This window comes from Pantherophis guttatus, chromosome 1 (genome assembly GCF_059756535.1).
Source record: "Pantherophis guttatus breed Tessera chromosome 1, ASM5975653v1, whole genome shotgun sequence".
NCBI lineage: Eukaryota > Metazoa > Chordata > Lepidosauria > Squamata > Colubridae > Pantherophis > Pantherophis guttatus.
In genome coordinates this window covers 170,063,249-170,077,759 of record NC_142063.1, presented here as the reverse complement: position 1 = coordinate 170,077,759, position 14,511 = coordinate 170,063,249, and the positions used below count along the sequence as shown (strand labels likewise).

General features: G+C 37.7%; 1 protein-coding gene across 3 annotated transcripts in view; it reads right to left on the bottom strand.

Annotated features, from left to right (window-relative positions):
• NBEAL1 (neurobeachin like 1) overlaps positions 1-14,511 on the bottom strand; it is a 116,208-nt gene that overhangs the window by 5,264 nt on the left and 96,433 nt on the right. For 2 of the 3 annotated variants that reach the window (XM_087885143.1, XM_087885142.1), the window contains 11 exons: positions 14,177-14,294; positions 12,015-12,112; positions 11,659-11,775; positions 10,844-10,933; positions 10,329-10,438; positions 9,212-9,384; positions 7,065-7,159; positions 5,296-5,412; positions 4,360-4,521; positions 2,490-2,638; positions 510-645 (listed from right to left, as the gene is read on the bottom strand). In XM_087885143.1, coding sequence (XP_087741269.1) covers positions 510-645; positions 2,490-2,638; positions 4,360-4,521; positions 5,296-5,412; positions 7,065-7,159; positions 9,212-9,384; positions 10,329-10,438; positions 10,844-10,933; positions 11,659-11,775; positions 12,015-12,112; positions 14,177-14,294 — 1,365 coding nt within the window. Of the gene's footprint in view, positions 1-266; positions 646-2,489; positions 2,639-4,359; positions 4,522-5,295; positions 5,413-7,064; positions 7,160-9,211; positions 9,385-10,328; positions 10,439-10,843; positions 10,934-11,658; positions 11,776-12,014; positions 12,113-14,176; positions 14,295-14,511 lie in introns of those variants that run through there. The other variant, XM_087885140.1, reaches the window with a different exon arrangement.

Genomic DNA, 14,511 nt, shown 5'->3' with positions numbered 1-14,511 from the left:
CTAATTAGCAACAAAAAGATGGATCCTTAATGGCATTTTTTTTAAATGGAGCATGAATGCAGCTAAGCAAAGCCACAATGGTTCCAAAGTAGCCCAATGTTGTCTATTCAGTGCTCTTCTGGAAGCTAATGTCATTCATTGTAAACAGTGGTGACAGGTTAATGTTGAGAATTAAGTATTAAATGGCAGGTGGCACTAAGCAAGTTCAGTCCAGTTAGAAAGCACTATTAGCGCGTTCAGGCTAAGTCAATAAAATCTGTATGTTAGTTCAGCACACCTCCTTTCCCCTATGGTTCCCCTCTACATTCTCTCTCTTTTTTTTTCCAAGCAGAGTAGGATGTGTTAAAGAATCTCTAAGAATGTCTTGGGAATTATTTCTTCCCCCTTGAAAGGTCAAATTTGCTTTGAAGTTTGCCCTGCCACAGAAGCGATCGCTTGCTCAGCCGGAAAGCAGAAATAAATGAGCTTCCCATTGTTCGGTAGATAAAGTTCTTGATGGTAGGTTTTACCTCTGCTGGCTTTCCAACGCCAATGATAATCAACTTGCCATCATCGAGGCCCACCAGAATGTGGCTGAACTCTTTGGTAACAGAGACACAGTGAATTGGCAGCCGCATGGCTAAAGGGGAGGAGCTAAGGCTCAGGCTGAAATAAAGAAATAGCAAACATCTATTATTTACAGCAGGCCAAAAAGCACTCGAGGGGCAATTTATATTAAAAGATAGAAATTGCTGACATCTACCAGCAAGTCTTACGAAGCATTATGTACCGAGTCTCTGATTGGACATCTGTATCTAAGACATGGTCAGTAATGGAATACCACCATGTTTAAACCTTTGCTTCTGGGCCAGTTCAGTACATCAAACTTATTAGTCAATTTCAGCATAGATTAAACATCCATAATTTATTAGAATGAATCGATACAAAAATGGATATCATTTTAAGATGCAAATCCAAACATAAGAGCAATTCCAAATCTATAAACAATCAATCTCAAATTAAATTATAGCTCTAAGCATATCCATTACTCAAATAAAAATATAACTTGCTGCTGTTCCCAATTGGCTCATTCAAGGGAATTCACTGAAAATCGAATTACTGTCATTGAGCTGGATTCAGATTCATGCTAAATAAATCCACTTGTGAACATCTATCTGCTTTTGACTGCATTTGTATCTCTCCCCCCACCCAATTTCTCAGAATTCTCCCTCAAAATTGTGTTTTAGTGTAGTGTGTTTTGTATGAACTACAGAAGGAAATTTGGAATAGAAAATTATCAACAATTAAGCAGAAGTACCCAGCAGAACTAGAGAAGTAGCAACAGTAATTACCATATTATAACATGAAATAATGAACTCCTCAATTTACAACCATTCATTTACTGGCCAGTCAAAGTTACAATGGCACTGAAAAAAAGTGACTTATGACAATTTTTCACACTTATGACACACTTATAGAAAAAGGTCAAAACAGTAGCAACCAGCAATAAAACACAAATCAGGAAGTTGGTTGAGATCCAGAAAGATTGTTTCCTGGTAGTTTGAAGCATGATTAGTAGTAAAAGGCATCATAAGAGAGCTCAAAATCGTAAAGAGCACGTAACTAACTAGCAAAGAATTAATTTGCTTCTTAGTATTCAGCATATGAGATTCCTTCCATATAAACAATAATAGTTGGTGGAGAAGGATCATAGACTGTAAATTAAGAACTGCTGATTTATTTATTTATTTATTTATTTATTTATTTATTTATTTATTTATTTATTTATTTATTTATTATTTACATTTTTATACCGCCCTTCTCCTGAGGGACTCAGGGCGGTGCACAGCCATACTAAAACATGTGTATCTATAAAATTTAAAAAACAATTTAAAACATATTAAATGATTTGGCCCTATATTAAAAACTAAAACACCCATTAAAATCCATTCTTAAACCAGCCCAGCCTGTTGAAACAGTAGAATCTTAAGGGCACGGCGAAAGGTACAAAGGTCAGGGATCTTACGAATCTCCGGGGGCAGTTCGTTCCAGAGGGCAGGTGTCCCCACAGAGAAGGCTCTCCCCCTGAGGGTCACCAGTCGACATTGTTTGACCGACGGCACCCTGAGGAGTCCCTCTCTGTGGGAGCGTATTGGTCAGTGGGAGGCTATTGGTGGCAGAAGGCGATCTCATAAGTATCCAGGTCCTAAGCCATGGAGCGCTTTAAAGATGGTGACAAGCACCTTGAATCGCACCCTGAAGACCACCGGGAGCCAGTGCAGCTCGTGCAGGAGCGGTGTTACATGGGTGCGCCGTGTCGCTCCCATAATCACCCGCGCGGCTGCATTCTGGACCAGCTGAAGCCTCCAAGTGCTCTTCAAGGGACGCCCCATGTAGAGAGCATTATAGTAGTCCAAACGGGACTATGATTAATCATAGATCCCCAAGGACTCAACTTGTCAACATTACAAGTCATTGGAAACAGCCTTCCTTTTCAAGCTTCCCCTTACCTGTAGAGATCTCTTATGGAGAGAAATCCCTGTAGACTCCCTATTACAATATACTCTCCAGTCACACAAAGATCCGACACTTCTTCCTTCAAGCTCTCAGAGCCCAAATACTTCCCATTCACAGAGTAGAGATGCAATGCATTCTTATCCTGGGCAGAAACCAAAAAAAAAAAAAAACAATAAAAGAGAGAGAAGAGCCTTGAGCAACAACATTTCCCATAGAAATTTTAAATTCTGTAACAGTATTGTTTGTAGCACCATTACAAAAAGAAGATACCATGGCATGTAATCTCTACATAATGTTCAGGATTGTCAATTCATATAATATTTACATATACAGGTGTGGGAGCCTGATTAGGAACCTGTCTAAGTTAGTAAACCTGATCTGCATGATTTTGTATCAAATTCTGTAGATAGGGTGTGAGTTAGGGGTTGTTAATAATTTCAGATCCCATGGAAATTAAAATTTTGTATATGAGAATACAAGACCTTACAAAACATGTGACTTTGTGAAATTCTGTCCAACTGTGTTTTAGTCTGCAGAGGACATGCAAATAAAAGGTTGCCAACATTTGCAGAGAAGTGAATGTTGCAGAATATCAGTTGCAGAACTGATCACATTCAAGAAAGAGTAGATATGCAAGGCTAAAATCTACCAAGAGACTCTACAACTTGGCTCCGCCTCTAAATTCCCAAGCAGTATCTTGACATTTGGGAAAAGAGGAAGCCACAATTTCTCCAACACTGCTAAGGATGCTTATCTAGAAGCAAAATGACAACCACACAACTCAAAATTGTCTTTTTCCAATTAAATTATAAATACACGATGGCATTTGGTCTTGAACTTTATCTAGAACCAATTTCGCAAAAGATCATTGCTTAAAAGGCAATTAAACCTAAATTATTATTATTATTATTATTATTATTATTATTATTATTATTATTATTATTAAAAGGATTGCTGCCAGCGTCCTAGGTATCAACATCTTTAAAAGGTACTTGGTTGATACCTAGGAGGCTGGCAGCAACCCATATCAACCATTAGTACCAGTCAATGGTATTTCTGATGCATTTTTGAATGTTCAGATGATTGAGGTTTGGTGAATAAAAGATAACAATAACAACAACAACAACAACAACAATAATACTCTCCAGGTTGGCAGACTGGAGGATTATTTTTATTGCATATCAAGTATAGTATATTGAAACATTAAAGGCAACATTTAGTCAGCCAAAAATAGGTAATTCTGTTGCATAATATTGAGTTTAGGCTAACAGGGATACTAAATTCTTGGACAGTGAAATGCCTACGATTTGCTTGGGAAAAAGAGCTATAGAAGCTTCCCTCCAGCAGCCACACAATCCTAGATACAGCTTTGGCTGCTTCCTTTTGTCATTTCTCTGTGTTGCAAAGCCTTTCCTTTCAAACAAATGGCACAACCTTACACTGCAGAGGCAGGAGACACAGTCAAGAATGAATTCCAATACTTTGTCCACACTAATTCATGTACAGGCAAAAGTTGCTGCATTTTGATTAAACCAAGTCTATGTAACTGAATTCACACATTAAAAGGGCTTTCCCATATGCTTTCTTTGCCTATTTTTCTGGACAACAAACCATGAATATATGGTTTATGCAAACATAAATATACACCTATGGGCCCCAGTTTACAGGTATATATTTGTATTTATCTAGACATAAATTATATATACCATTCCATGGTTTGATGGAGGGAGGGACTAGCCTTGAGAATGCTGAATGACAATAAGAAACTCCCATTACTATTCCAATCACGCAGTTAATTTATCCCTACCTCTAGAAACAAAACCTAGAAACAAAACAAAACTGTTCATTCTGCTGTCTGAATACCTTGAGAGTTGTCTTTCCTTCTATGCTGGTATGAACGACTAAGCGTCCTTCCCAAGAAACAGCCAGATTAGGAACAGTGATCGGGAGAGAACTCTCACAAGGCGGCCTCAGAGTCCTCATATGTTGCCCCTTCTGAATTGTGTGGACAATCACAGTTCCATCCTATTAAAACCAAACAGAGATATCTCAAAATTGGAAGGATGTGAGAACCAATTCATAGTGTAGCAACACTAGCCTCTGTGCTTTTAATACAACAGTCAGCATGCGCAGAATGACACACAGAAAACAGCCACCCAGGCAGTGGTTTTTCAATGGATTATTTATTTTATTTTATTTTTATTTTACTTCAAATTTATATACCGCCCTTCTTCCTGGGAACTCAGGGCGGTGTACAGCCAGATAAAAACACATAATATAAACTATCTAAGCAATGTTTTATGAGGCAAATAAGACTTTTAACAGCAAGTATTTATAACAGCTCTTTATATTAATGACTTTTAAATAATGCAGCTCCTCTCAGCCTCAAATGTTCATTATGCCTCCACACTGCAGTTTTAAAAACATTCCATATATTTTGTTGAATGCATTCCATTCTTTCTGCAGAAGACAGGAAGGAAGAATGTTTTGGAAATACATTTTAAAAATAGAAGACCTTTTTTAAAACCAAACTCCAAAATGGTTCTGTGTTGAACATTTGCCATCAAACTATCATGCATGTATTTGCCTGGAAGCAGATGTTCAAAAGGGGAAATACTTTCAAAGAAGCGGGCATAGCTTTGCAGACATCATTTACCACAAGGGAACAATTTAGAAATGTAAATGGCCTGGCAAGAATGAATTGCATATTCAAGGTTCACTTGAGACTGATGAGGTACTTTAAGCTTGGGAAGCAGTTTTCCTTTGAATGAAGACTTAGGAAACAACAAGCAAGCATACCCTGGCACCTGACACTGCCATGTCCAGTTCTGTACTAATGCCAACTGAAGACACTTCATTGGTATGTCCATAGAGAATCTGCAAAGGTTTAGGAGCCAGTCCTATTGGCACTCCTCCCTGCAATTAAATATTGGAAAGAAGCACAGTTATATTAAAAGACAAGGTATTTTCAAAGCAACACATCTGCCCAAAACCTGACATAATTTTGTGCCAAACTTTCTACTTTAAGGAAGTATAATGCTTCTTAATATATTAAACATTCTTATTATAGGTCAGTGATGGCTAACCTTTTTGCCGTCGCGTGCCAAAAGCAGGGGCAGCATGGGGGGGTCGCACACATGTGTGTCCCCACACATAATTCAATGCCCCTCCATGCCCCCCCCCCACTTTTGGCATGCGACAGCAAAAAGATTACTGGTGGGTCTGGAAGGACCGTTTTCCGCCCTCCCCAGGCTCCAGGGGCTTTCTTGGAGCCTGGGGAGGGCGAAAACGGCCTCCCCCCTCCCCCCGAAGCCCTCCAGAGGCTGGAAATGGCCCATTTCCCGACTTCTGGTGGGCCCAGAAGGCCCAAAAATCAGCTGGCCAGTGCACACATGCGCACTGGAGATGAGCTAGGGCAACGCTTGCATGCCCACAGATATGGCTCCACATGCCACCTGTGGCACACGTGCCATAAGTTCGCCATCACAGTTATAGGTTAAGGCAGAGACTAAACAACTTCTGCAGCCAAGGAAGGAAAGGCTTAGCTACCTCTTCCTGCTCACTATGATCATGATTGTCATTAGCCTACTATTTAGACCCATTTAACTTTGTTTCAAACTCTGCTCCGGTTTATTATGATAGCTGGAAGTTTAGAAAGTCATCAAAGGTAAAATAAAATACAGCTAATAAAGGTAAGGTAAAGGTATAAAGGTAGATTTATTTCATCCAAGGTAAAATAAAATGCAGCTCATAGTTGCCAATAAAATGGCAGCTTACTAGCTGTGCTGCCATTTTATTGGCCATGGTGAAAACAAAGCTGGATCATCTGAAACTGCTACCAAAATAAGTAAACAAAATAGATAAAACAGGAGAAAACATATCAATTCAATTTATTCTTAGGATAAAACTTTAGCTCAAAAAATTAGAAAATCTCAGGATGTATAAAAGAATAAAAAAGGAATTCTTTCTTCACTTGTGCCTCAGAAACTAATCGATACAGCAATAGTTCCATTTTACATTTACACTAAAGAAAGCACTAAACAGTGAACAAAGGACTGGGGCTTTTAATTGCACAGTATTATTTTCCAAGGAGTTACAAGAACAATCAGTACAAGAACGACCTTTTTATAAATTTATTTTTATTGATTTATTTAAAAAGACTTGCATGGCTACCCATCACAATTCTAAGCAGCACAAAGTCATAATGAAACCAGACGAAACCAACAGCCCAAAACAAATCCTCTCCAACCCATTAGCAATACAAACGCCATCGCTGGACTCCAGTCTTACCTCACCTCACCCCAGCGCTTTTGGCATGTTCAGGTAAGTTTTCATGCACTAATACTTTTATCAGATATGCCAGAATGTATCCCTCGTGGCTCTGTAAGCCCTATACAAATTCCCAACTGTGTGAGATTCAAGTAACCCTTTTATATTTTATAAAATTTGAATGAATGTATTGTACCTCACATTCTGATCTTTCTGCCCCATCTGTAAGTTAAGGCAATCAGAAAACATGGCATCCCACAGCACAAATAGCTTGCAGAGTTCCACAAAAGCCAACTCACCTGCTGAACTATTTGCCACACCATACAGGTGGTGTCCCTTGAGCCCGAAATTAAATGGATCCCACAGAAATCCATGGCTAAGCATGTCACAATGTCTATAAACACAAACAAACAGAGGAAGACTCAATTCATAGAAATTGAAATAACCAGATAAAAAAGTGACAGTTTAAACATAGATGTGCTGGCTTTGCCCCAAAATGAAACAACTATTCTACATTGCAAAATGAATGTAAATTCATGACCATTAGATTTTAAAGAATATGAATTAGCAAACATTGTATGTAACATGTGGAACACCTAATTATATCAATAAGGATTCCTAAAGAGAATATTTCTGCTCCCAGGAAAAAGAGGCATTAAACATAAACGGTTATGTAAAAATTCTTTTTCCTCCATCAGATATTATCATAGGATAATAGGATATGGATCAGTGGTGGGTTGCCTCCGGTTCGGACTGGTTCTATAGAACCGGTAGTAAAACCAGCGGGAGGCTCCACCCACTGACCCTGATGCCATCAGAAGCTTCTGCACATGTGCAGAAGCAAGGCGTGCACACGAGCAAAGTGAGCTCGTGCGTGCAATCCCGTTGCAAACGGGTAGTAAAGGAAAGTAGAACCCACCCCTGATACGGATGTGAGGCCAGTAAAGGCTCACCAGAGGCCTTCATGCACATTTACTTACCTTCTTTCAAGCTAAATTCTATTCAATTCTATGGGGTTTGTCAGGAAGGAGACATTTTAAATGGATCAAATCCAACATGATTTTTGTTTTAACCAAGAATAGTCTGTGGTAGCAAAAAACAAAGGAGGAGCCTTGTTTGCCCCAAGCTATGGAAGATTAAAAAAGAGAAACTCTGGTGTCAGAGGAAGAATATCTTATTAGAATAATTGGTGATCCATTGTCTTTTTAGCTTATCTGTAGAGTTCGCAAAAATTCTAATGGATCCTTGTGGACAGATAGTGGAATGGAAGAGGCTTCTGAGCCAATGCAATCTAATATTTAGACTACACTTTAGACTAGGCCTAGAGTGACATTATTTTAAAACTTCACTTGGTCTTTGAAAATCAAAAGTAGATTTTGGTCCAATCACTATTCTCAATCTCATGGGGATAAATTGAGCTACAATTAACATCTTGAATATCTGGAAGGTAACCTCCTTCCTTCTTACTAAAAAATAATGCTAATCAGCACAGCAATAATATAAATATTGTTATTTACAATACGTTTATCATTTTCTGAGATGCAATAAGCAGTAACATCCACCAAATGATCTCTATAATTTACAGATTCACAACATGGTGAGTTTTCTTTACATATCACAATGGAAGAATACAGTGCATTTGTATCTATTCTCTGTATCCAGAATTAAGGAAGAAGGGCCAACAAGAAGGCGCCAATCCTGTTTGTAGTTTAAGCATTATTTTTGATCCATTAGTAGATCCAAGTAATGTGTTGCTGCGTCCTTTTGTATTTTAGGGCTTCTTTCTGCTATAAAGTCAGGACCTCTTTACTGCTGGGTAGACAAAACAATTGCTATAAACATCAATGTTTCCATGGATATCTTGCCTGGCAGTCTCCTTACTTTAATTACATAAATGAACAGGATGTGGGCATTCTGCAAAGCAAAGCACAGACATCTTCTATATGCTCATGAATTTCTCAATTGTTAAGCATTTTTGCATATAGAGTAAGTTAGTAGAGTAAGTTGCAGCCCAGTGCTTTGTTTTGGAGGATGTTATTTGAATAGAATATAGTAACAGGTGCTTCAAGGTCTGAGTCTGAGTTTTCCCTTTCTTTCCTCTTATAGCCCACTGATTTAGGGTCCAGCCAGCTCAACTTCTGTCTCAGCTTTCACTGTTTCCCAAACTTAATGCAGGCTTTTTTGTTTTCCAAATAATTTCTGCATGGTTCATCTCTGTGGCTTTCTACAGTTTGCTTGCCCAGTAAACAGGAACTTTGTGACTGGCCTGCTCCCTGGAGCAGAAATTTATAAGCAACCCCACCTATTTTGTGGCAGCTATTTTGTGAGAGCATCTCAACATTCTAAATAGGCCCACTGTCTAATCCATTCTAAATAAATACGTAAGTAAGTAAGTAAATAAGTAAGTAAAGTAAATAAATAAATAAATAAATGCCCAATCCCTTACCCATGTGCCGAATATGCTGTGCCATCACTTTTCCCTTGGTGAGAGATGTCACACGAATGCTATTGTCCCAATGCCCTCCACTGAAAAGCAACTTTGCATCATGGGACATCACAAACAACTTTGAAGTAATTTCCAATCCTGGTGCAAAAGGACCACTGATGTTTCGTTGTGTTCTGGAAACAAATATTAAAATTAGATCTACATTTTCCACTTATTAAAGTATATTATTGCCCAAAATCATGAAGCATGTTTCGGTGCAAATAAAAATGCAATATAATTACTTAATAATATTAAATCTGCTTGCAACGATATAAGCATTTATCAAAGTGAGAATAAAGCACAAGTTTCAACTTCCAGCATAACAAATTTTGTTTTCTTCCAGTTAGGATGGGAGAAGGGAGAGAGCTAGTCAGAGGTCAAGTAGAGGGTTTACCCTGTTCATTCATATAATGACTGATTGTGGTACACTATTATAACCAAACTCCCAATTCTTATCAATAACTGTGCAAATTTCTGAGATCTGAACTGCGGACTTAAGATTTTATCATCCATTCTCTTGATCTTGCATTACAGGAGTCTCCAGGCTCATATCTGAGCTTTGTTCAATCAGGATGTATCTATCCTTGGGAAAATGCCTAGAGGACAGTATAAAGCTGATTAAATAGCAAAGAGAACATGAATTCAATGAGCCAGTTTATTAAGCCAAAATTAACCATGAGCCCATGGACTCCTTCATCAACATTCTCATCCTTTGGCAAAGTCTGCTGATTTCTTCAGATAATTTCCCATAGCATCCAGCTCTGAGAAGAAGCTTTCATCACCTACCCAGAAGCCTATTTTGCAGTTCAAAATAGACAACATACACACTGAATGTATGTATGCAATGCATACATACAAACTTCTACCTGTATGCATATTTGTAGTTTGATTCAGATAAACATATTTATATCTTGCTCTGGATAAACAGATTAAAGACACACGAAGAGCAATGAAAATATTCTTTCTCTCTATGCATATCCTCAATGAAGGATCACATCAATACATTTTATAAGGTGGGCTCTAGTTTGTAAAACGCATATCAAAATATTTCCCAGAAAATTATGGTTTTTTTACTCACTTGGGATTTGTCACTGTTTGATCCTTAAGGAAAGTGAAATAATTGGAAATATTTCGGTCATAAGGTAGCCATCCATGGGTCCCAATAATAAAGTTGAGGTTTACTGTTACCTTCAGAAAGGAATGTTTAATTTTTTAAAAATGAAATATAAACTTCAGTAACATCAAATATAAATACAATTTGCCTTTCCTCCCTGCCTTTATATCCAGCTGCTCTTTTGTGAATCTTTGAATTATAGTTCTGAAAGTAGAGATCTATTAATTTGTATATATTTATTGCATTAAGATACTACATCTACTCAGGAAACATTAAACACAACAATCACACCAACTATGATCAAAGATACCTCAACTTATAGTATATTATAATATCCTTAAACTTTCCACCTTTAGTTGGAAACAAGTTAAAGATTAATAACAAATTAACAACAGGCAACAAGTTAACAATGAATAACAAATCATTTTGATAATTTCTTATTAGACAGTCTTCCAGCATTTTTCACAAATGTCACTCACCAAAAGTTCTGGACTTCCCTGTGACATGAAAGATCGGTATTGGTTCCTGGGAACAATGGCCTTAACAATGGGGATTCCATCGCTGATTCCCTAAGGGGAAAACAGATGCTAGATGGTGATGGTGATGGTAAGTAAGGCAAATTAATCTAATGTGACATATGCTAGCATGTAGGTTATATTCAAACTTATAGCCAATGGGGATGCTAATATTAAATGGAGTTTCTAGAAGAAAGCCATGCACAGCATCAAGCTCTGTTACCATGGCACAGTGGTTAGTATGCAGTTTTGCAGGCTAATTCTGCTGACTGCCAGGAGTAAGATTCTCATTGGCTCAAGGGTGACTCAGCCTTTCATCCTTCCAAGGTTAATAAAATGAAGACCCAAATTGTTGGGGGCAACATGCTAACTCTGTAAACCGCTTAGAGGGGGCTGTAAAGCACTCTGAAGTGGTATATAAGTCTAAGTGCTATTGCTATTGATAGACTACTATCCTCGGAGTGCTTTTGACTTCTCTGCTTTGCTCTGTTTGCTCTGATTTAAACAATGTTAAAGACTGCTGTAGGTTTTTTGCATTTGCAGAAACCAAAAAAACTTAATAGATCTGTTTCTACCATCATTGTAGAAAATGTGTAATGCACAGTCTTCTGTCTCTATAGGCATTTAGCTTTTTGGACCTTGAATCCATTTTTAGCTCATCCAATCATGTGGGAAATTATTATTTTTATTTTCAAACATCCTAGAGGCTGTTTTTAAAAATATTAAATATAAATAATGTGAAACATTATCAGCTGCAACCTGATAACAAATATCTTTACCTCAATGAAGAAGGATTTTAGTTCAGGGAGATGCTGGAACAGATTGAGGGTGGAATTTTCATTTTTGGTCTGCTTCTGCAGCACTTCCTCCACAGATAATCTTGCTGGATGGGGCTCCTAGAATAAGTCCAGAGAAGTGGGAACCACAATTACACAATGATTCTTCAACAAATTATTGAAATAAGAGGAATAAAGATCGTATGATTTGGCACAGTATGTGACTGTGAGGTATAACAGGGAGGTGTGGCAGGCCTGAGGAGAAACCTCTGAAGCATGAGACCCATGATACATGGTCAAAGATAGACTATTCATTTGGAGATGGTACCTGGGATTCTTAGTGCTTCCAAAGGATTTACCTTCAATAATTGGCAAGGTGTTTGTCCGAAGTTGTTAATCATCCCTTCTAAGGCTTTTCTTTCTTTCTCATCAGTTAAGGCATCCAGGTCTACAGCTCCTGTAATGATAGTCAAATGTCAAACAAAATAATAAAAATAATATACCTTTCTGTACATGGTTTCACAAGTATATATTACTTAATATTTCATCAGTTGAAGTTGTTATGGGGAGGTGTACGCTTGCTCCCTCCTTGCAGTTATTGAAATGTTTCTCCATGTACCGTAAATGTACAGTACCCTCTCTTTCTATCTGGTGTCCTTCACATCTACTCAGACTACAAACTCCAAAAAGCATCAAGGTTAAGGAAAATCAAACTCTGGTAGTGAAAGAGAAGATTTCATGAGGGCCTAAATGCTAACTATGGCCAAGGTCTGTGACCAATCTGCCCTATCCATTTGGATGCAACATGAAGAACAAGAATAAACCTAGTTTAGTATGATGAAAATGACTGACCCTTGAACCTGTGTGATCCCGTTTGCTCCAGCATTGTTTACAAAGCATTTCCTTTCATTTTTAAAAAAATTATTCAGCCCTAAGAAATTCTGGTTATTCTTCAACTTCATACTAGTTTAGATGATGTGCTAAAATGTGACCAAATAAAAGCAGAAGTTTCCAGTCTCCCCATATTTATAATGGAGCTGAAGAAAAGCATTTAAGGCTCAAGGTGTATTTGGAGATTGATGTTACACACAGACCACCTCCCAAAGAAGGCCTTCAGCTTCTGCTGTGAAGAACCATTTTATCATGAGAGGCACAGACTTCTAAACGTTGATGAATTTTAACCTTAGAATTTCTGTGTCAATCACATGGAGTCTAGTAGCATCTTTTCAGACTAAAAGATGTCATTAACAAACATAAATTTCCATGAGCTGCATATAATGTCATCAGATGCCTGGAAACTTCATGTAGTCTAGCCACTCTATGAATCTGACAACGCTGATGTCTGTTAATACAATTTGCTAGTCAGAAAAGGTGCTACTAGACTCTTCCTGACTTTTTTTGCCACCCTAGACTCAATGGTCTTCTCCTGCAGTGTCCAGTAAGAGCTGACTGAGTGGAACACTCTATATGAGGTCATGGAGAACATTTCAAATAAAAACTGAACTTTTATCGCATCAACTTTATCACTTAAAATCAACTCCCAAAATCTTAAATGATCCATATATAGATATGATGTAGGTAAAACTATGCACTTGATTCATGGCGCTGGTGAAATGGTGATGCCATGGACATGTCTACACAATGATTGTTTGCCAGGATGTATTTACAACTTTCAATTTAGTTTACAATTCTGGGATTTTGTAGTAGCCTTCCATCGAAATACAGGTAGTCCTCGATTTACAACAGTTTGCTTAGTGACCATTCGAAGTTACAACAGTATAAACGTGACTTATGACCGTTTTTCATACTTACGACCATTGCAGCAGCCCCTTGATCATGTGATTTACATTTGGCTGGTTGACAACTCACTCACATTTATGACAGCTGAAGTGTCCCAGGGTCATGTGATCTCCTTTTGTTACTTTCTGACAAGCAAAGTCAATGGGGACACCAGATTTACCTAACAACGGTGTTACTAATTTAAGAACTGTTGTGATTCATTTAACAAATACAGCAAGAGAAGTCATAAAATGGGGCAAAGCTCATTTAACTAATTTCTCAGCAACAGAAAATTTGGGCTCAATTGCGGTCAGAAGTTGAGGACTATCTGTATTAACAAGGTCTGATCTTGCTTAGCTTTTTTCTGGAGCAGCCAAATGTCAGTTAGATACTGCCACCTATCACTGTTATAAGACATCACAAACATGATGTAATGCATACATATTATCACCAAATAGTTGGCCACTGATACATTGTTCATCATTCTCCCTAATCCTAATTAACCATGTATAGAGGCTAATGCAAAAGAATAATAGATAAGCCATTTAATACTATGCAGCACTAATCAAATCATACAGCTATAAGATAGCAAATATTTAATAGAGTGCAACATTTTATCCATGGCATAATCAAAGCCTATTGTGCTCTCTCCTGCCCTTCCTTGGTATAGCTTTTAAAGCTACTATTAACCTTTTCAACACACATGATCCAATTATGAACCAAGAAAAGATGGGACTTATACCTTCATAGGTACAGTAGTAGAAAACATTCAGAGCTTCCACTGCAGCTGGACCCCTTTGTTTATAGCCAAAAATCAGATCTATCCATTCATGGAGATGAGCAGAGACATATTCTGATTCCTAAGACAGCAAGAAAAAATTAAGTTCAGTAACTGAGTTCTTCAAAAAAACTTCTAGCCCATTTTATTTTTTGAAAAAAAGGCTTTTTCCAAATACAGTTTCCTCTCCATATTTACATTCATTGAAAAATATCATCCTAGTAATATGATAATGATTGCACACATAGGAACTGTGAAATATTAGAAAATAAATCCAAGTTTCTGCAACCATTCAGGAG